This window comes from Phalaenopsis equestris, unplaced genomic scaffold (assembly GCF_001263595.1).
Source record: "Phalaenopsis equestris unplaced genomic scaffold, ASM126359v1 Scaffold203657, whole genome shotgun sequence".
NCBI lineage: Eukaryota > Viridiplantae > Streptophyta > Magnoliopsida > Asparagales > Orchidaceae > Phalaenopsis > Phalaenopsis equestris.
Window position 1 is genome coordinate 1 of NW_018223265.1, and position 6,081 is coordinate 6,081.

General features: G+C 29.9%; 1 protein-coding gene across 2 annotated transcripts; it reads right to left on the reverse strand.

Moving 5' to 3' along the window:
* Positions 1–261: 261 nt before the first annotated feature.
* Positions 262–4,576, reverse strand: LOC110036199 (CDP-diacylglycerol--serine O-phosphatidyltransferase 1-like; the record flags this gene model as incomplete). 2 transcript variants are annotated; one of them, XM_020740593.1, is given in 10 exon segments in its annotated part: positions 262–353; positions 698–782; positions 875–991; positions 1,125–1,204; positions 1,288–1,342; positions 1,890–1,980; positions 2,666–2,725; positions 2,897–2,962; positions 3,274–3,418; positions 4,426–4,576. In XM_020740593.1, coding segments are annotated over 9 exon segments (777 nt in total), but the record flags the coding sequence as incomplete, so codon positions are not given.
* Between the last annotated feature and the right edge of the window lie 1,505 nt (positions 4,577–6,081).

Sequence of the window (6,081 nt, forward strand, 5' to 3'; positions counted from 1 at the left end):
AAATGATGTTATTTTTTATATGACATGAAATACCTAGGCGGTATAAAATACAAAAAGTAAAATTTATGTGTTAAATATGTAAATACGTATTGGGAGGTATGTATGTAAATGCCCAATAATTTAAAAGCTTGAACAAAGATTCTGAGTTGACAAGCTAAGAATATGGAAACACTTTGACAAATTAGTTCTAGGACTCATAAAATTTGAAGAAGAATTGAAAAAGGTAAATCGAGAGAGATAACAAACATGTTGTGAACTTACCTTACCGATGATATTTGGTTGACGGCTTAAGCCAACCCATTCGTAAGTCTTAGCATCGAAGTACCTAACGGTACGCATTCCGGCCCAAATGCCTATATTAAGCACCAATGAATACAAGCGCTCAAAACAAGCATATCTTAATCAAATAAATGTAAACAAAACATTTAACACCTAAAGTTATATATTTACACTTATAGCACCATGATGACATAAAACTTTGCATGAAAAAGTGTATTCCACCCTCAAAAAGGTGGTGATGGGGGTATATTTGATATGAAGTTGGGACTTTGAGTGGTTTGCATGTAAATATGAATGTTTAGATGTTAGATATGTAAATACATTAGAATTTTGTGGTATGTATGTAAATGCCTCTTAACAATATTGCAAATCAGATGGCACAAAAAGATCAAGGTTGAATAGAAGACAAGGATCTCACCAAACCAATTGCAGATAAGAATATCCAAAATAATACTATCCCACCAACATTCATTAAAGTTTGGCAGCATATGCCGGAAAGTGAGCTGCAAAATATATTTTTTTTCAAATTAAACCTTCTCTTAATAACATGCAAAAAAAATAAAATAAAATATTTCACACCTATTAAAAAGCTGACCTCCATAACTTCAAATCCAATGGACAAACCCCACAACAGAGGCTGGTTTCTTATCATGATAGCCTTTCCCCACCATCCAAAGACATGTGCAAGAACAAATTCATCAAACAATGTCTCCTATAGCAAATAAAATAAAATAAAAAACATTTTTTTTGAAAATATTTCAAGCCAGGTAGAATATAAGAGAGACAAAAAGAAAAAAATAAATAAATAATCAAAATAAAATATATGGTGAATGAAGCAATCATACATAAACACTGTTAAACCTGCTTTTTGGATTTTCAGGTGTATATATTCTGCAATCAGTGCCATAGGACCGTTCAGGTAACTCTGTTTTTATTTTTCAAAGAGCATTAAAAACAGAAAAATGTCACAAAATTTAACTTTTTTTTTGTTTTTGATGAAGTTATTACCATGCCCAAGATCTGGATGAAGAAATCTCATGAACTTCCGTGCATCGCCACGGTTCTGAAAATGAAGAGCTATGAGATAAGATTTAACATAACTCCAAGTAAGAAGAATACTTAGAAGATTCTAAAATAAAGGAAGTAAATGACTAAGTGATGCAAGCAAATAAGATATGCAAAATAAAAATGTTTAAACCTATATCATATTAGTGGCTTTAGTAACAAACAACCATACAAACAGGGGTGCAATCAATCTCTTTTAAGCAGAAGGATTTATGAGGGGGAAAATTTTACTAAATGGCCCCATCTATTAAAGAAAATAATAAATTTTAGTGTCGATAATTGCTAGCCTTTGGTGTAATATAGTTCCCCTATCCACAACTTGGCACAATCTTCTTGTTTAAGTAATAAGTCTCTATTCTTACATGGTTAGCCTTCAAGTTTTCCCAATTTCCACTCAATAAATCTATAATTTTTTGACAAAAAAATAGACAACTTTGCAATTTTTCAGTACTACTTTCACAAAGAATGCAATTTGCATGAATGCATGAATAATTATGGATTTGATAGAATAATAATATTAATAATAATGATGAAAAGAGACAGACCTGAAAAAGCAAAAAAGTCAGGGCAACAAGGTAGACGACCGCCAATCCATGAACCAACCGCCAAACCGAAGGATGAGGACGAATTAGAATGCTGGAAAGTTACAATGATGTTAAATACCAAAAAATTTTGCCATCATCAATTTTAATAATTTTTTTCATATACATAGCTTTTTTAGAATAATATGTTTTGCGTACTTCAAAATTTTCTTATGTACTTGTGGCTATTCTGATCATCATCATCAGTCTTACTTATCCTCTAACTATTTAGAGTCGGCTTTAAGGATCCCTGTTTTTCATTTGTTCCTATTAAATATTGTCTAAGGTCTATTCCTTCTCCTTCCTAATCCTATTAAACTATTCTTTTCAGATGGATATATTTGCAAACATTCGGTGTACACATGCAAATCATCTAAGTTAATCTCAATTAATTTATATTCAATAGATGCCACTCTGATTCTTCCTCAAATATAATCATTTCTTCATTAATCCTTCCTAATACTGCCCCATACTTATGTTAATATTCACATTTCTCCCACACTCAACTGAGACATAAGCGACTTCTACTTGTCTAACACTCGTATTTTAAAGAGAGAGAGAGAGAGAGAGTATAATGTCTCATCATCTAAATTATCTTAAGTCATGGCAAGCTTCCTTAAGATTGTAAAAATCATAAAAGATAACAGTTTTAGGTTCAATGTAATGCTGAAACAAAACAAAAAAATTGAAATATTTCAACAAGATTGCAAATAATAAGTTGCAAAGATATTGCAACTCACGTTGAGGGAGCTTGAAGCAAGCAATACGCAAGGAAGACTAATATCATTGCCCACACGCCCCTAAGGATAAAAAAATAAATAAAAGAAAAGAAATACTATAAATCAGGAATAAATAATGCAAAAACAAAATTTTAAACATAATTAAAGAGATCATCATCATGAGTGAATAAATTTGCTTTTCAAATGCGCAAAAAAAAAAAAAAAATTCTCCTGGAAAGACAAGAAGAACACCTCTTTACAGTTGTAACACTATCAGTAGAAGCATTGCTCTCTGGATTAAGCGCTCCACTTACCCAGCTGAAACAATATTCACACAGAAACGTTGATTAGTATTCTCAGATTTGAAGTGCAGAGAAGAAAACAAAAGTATGCAAAATGCATAATCCAGTCATGATAGTTCGTGAATTGTATAATATCAAACCATGCAATTTTAATTCAAACTGTATTACCTGACTTATTGATCAACCCAACAGTTAGAATGAACTAATTGAATACCACCCAATTCCTATGTATTTATACGTTTAACTTATAAACATTATCTTTACATTTGGTATGTATGTAAATCTTCCTTAACAATTTAGCAAAACTGAGAAGGATAATTCACTTACACCAAAAGGCAAGCCCCGACGAAAAGTGAAGTGATCGTGCGTGGTCTGTATGCCCACGCGGTCCATGGATCAAGCTCTTCAATGCTACTATGAGGCATTATGTTTCTCTCTTTTGCAATATCAACATCCATTAGTGCGAGTTACACTAAAAAAAGTAAAGAATGCAATTAAAAATTGAAAATTTATGATGCAAATGTTCATTGTGTTCATATATGTTGGAAAAAGGCGGTTCTTTTAGAATTGCTTTCTGTAAAAACCAAGTTATCAATTCAAAAAGTTGAATTTGAACATATAGAATTCTCTCATGTTTTAAACTATCAAAACTCCCCGCAACCGAAAGGAGATCTAGGTAAATTTTCTTTGTAGAATTTACTTTTAGACTAAACAAGAACAAATCATAAAGACTCCTGAATGAAAAATACTAAGTTTGTGTAACAAAAATAACTGGAGCTTCTAATTAATCTCTCAAAATTACTGAGGATTAAGAATCTATGCATGACATTCAATATATAAAAATGCTTAGAAAGACAAATAAATTGTGGCAATAAAGTGATTGACCAATGATAAAAAAGAAATAAACAGGGGTGCAATCAATCTCTTTACTCCTGAACAAAATGAATTTATTTCAAAAGGATGATACTGATTTAAGAAAATTAAAAATAGAAAAAACATTAATGAATTTTGGCTCATCTGTATCAAGCAGAAACATTAAACTATAAATCATAGTACACATACCCCAAATCCAAGGAAAAAATAAATCAATCCACACTAAACAAGGCTTCAAACATCATTATTATCATTTATTTCAAGAACTTTTATGCAGAATCGATTCTAAAAATGCAGCAGAAATCTGCTAAACAAGAAACCACATAAGCAGAACTGAAACTCTTCGTCCCCAAAACACCAACTTTTCATTGGGCTCCGGAAGAAAACAAAATAATAGTCTGAGCACAAAGGGAATGCTAACGAACAAGAAACTCGCACAAATTCCAATAAAAAGCTGACTGAAACGAATTAAAGCTGATCAAATATAAGATGAATTGATCCATTAATCGCTCCAAAAATCAAAAGTTCGCAAATTTACGCAGGGGAAGAACAAGAAAAGCCCGTACTCGCAGGAAAGAGTTGAAAGTTTAAATTTTTTTTTTCTACCTTCCTTTTTCAAATTTTGCTTCTTGCGCGAAGTGATCCGATTCTTGTGGGTGAGAATGAATGAGGGCATAAACAGCTCTGGTCAAAGCGCAGGGAGACAGGGAGAGGGAAGAGAAACGTGGTGTGAAGCCACTTCTTTTACTCCGGTGGAGCCAATCGAAAAAGGTTAGAAATGAATTTGTCCTTATTATACAAGGGCATTTGTATAAAACTCAGTTATTTATTTTATGAGAAAGATAATAATTTTAGGTTAAATAAGATTTATTAAATTCGGATTTACGGAACGAAAGATCGAAGAACTCAATCGGATTTACTAAATCTGAATTTAAGCCTAAAAGATGACTTAATAAGAGGAGAAAAAGATGGAAACACGAGAAAATTGAATTAAACGAAGCGCTGAATTTACTTTTTATTATTGTTGGTGCTTTGGTTGATACCAAACACTACCTTAAGTTCTATAAAGAAGATTTTTTTAAAGAAAATTTGATTAAAATGATAGTCATAGAAAAGAGTTTTCTTTTTAATTTCTAATAATAAATGCTTAGAATATTATTAAAATTTGTTACTAATTTTAAGTTCAAATCAATTCATAGAAAAAAACTATTTAGTATGTGTAATATAAGAGTTTTATTTTGAATAAAGTGTCAAAATAGTCCCTGATTATTTATATGAGGTTGTTTTAGTTTCGAAGTTTATAGAAAAATTAAAATAGTCCTCAAACTCTTTTAAGTTCAGGTTTAAATAGTCCTCATGGTGACGTTTAAAACTCAATTTAAAATAGTTTGCGACTATTTTGGCACTTATATGAATTCTGGAACTAAAACTGACTCATATAAATAATTAAAGACTATTTTCGTAATTTCTTCAACGGTTTTAGTCCCATAGTTTATGCACCTGCCAAAATAATCCTCAAACTCTTTAATTTAGGGTTTAAATGGTCCCCATTGATGACTATTAAAGCTCAATTTTAAAATAGTCAGAAACTATTTTGACACTTATATAAACCCTTGGAGTAAAATGACCCCTGTAAATAATCACAAACTATTTTTGTACTTTACTAAGCTTACATTATAGGTGTAAACTAATTTGGTTGATAAAAAATTTGAAAATTTAATGTTCATTGAATTGAATCTTGGATGTATTGCATGCTCTTCACTCAATCTTCTTAAATTATTAGAGTTATTATTAGCATTCCAAGAAATACTACTATAAGACAAGGTTTTCAATTTATAAAATATTTTGAGCTTTTATTATTATTTATAAAATTTTGATTGTATCTTTTTCACAAAAATATTAAAATATAAGAAGATTTATACAAATAACCTTTTTATTCTTTTAACATAAGAAAAAAAAACATTTTATAAATTTAACCATATTCAAATTATTTATTTCATTAATATTCCATTAAATTTGAGAAAATTAGAGTGAAATAATTTATGGGAAGTGAAAATTAATTAATAATCATATTTAAGAAAAATTAGAGTGAAATAATCTAATAAAAAAATGAATAATATGATTTAAATTTTTACAATAAAAGGAAAGAAAATCACCTAATTGCATTTAATAGGGATAAGAAATTAAGTGATTTCAGAGATAAAAAAAAAATATTTTAATTTTAAATTCCTTAAAATAATATTTGATTGGATCAACGGATTA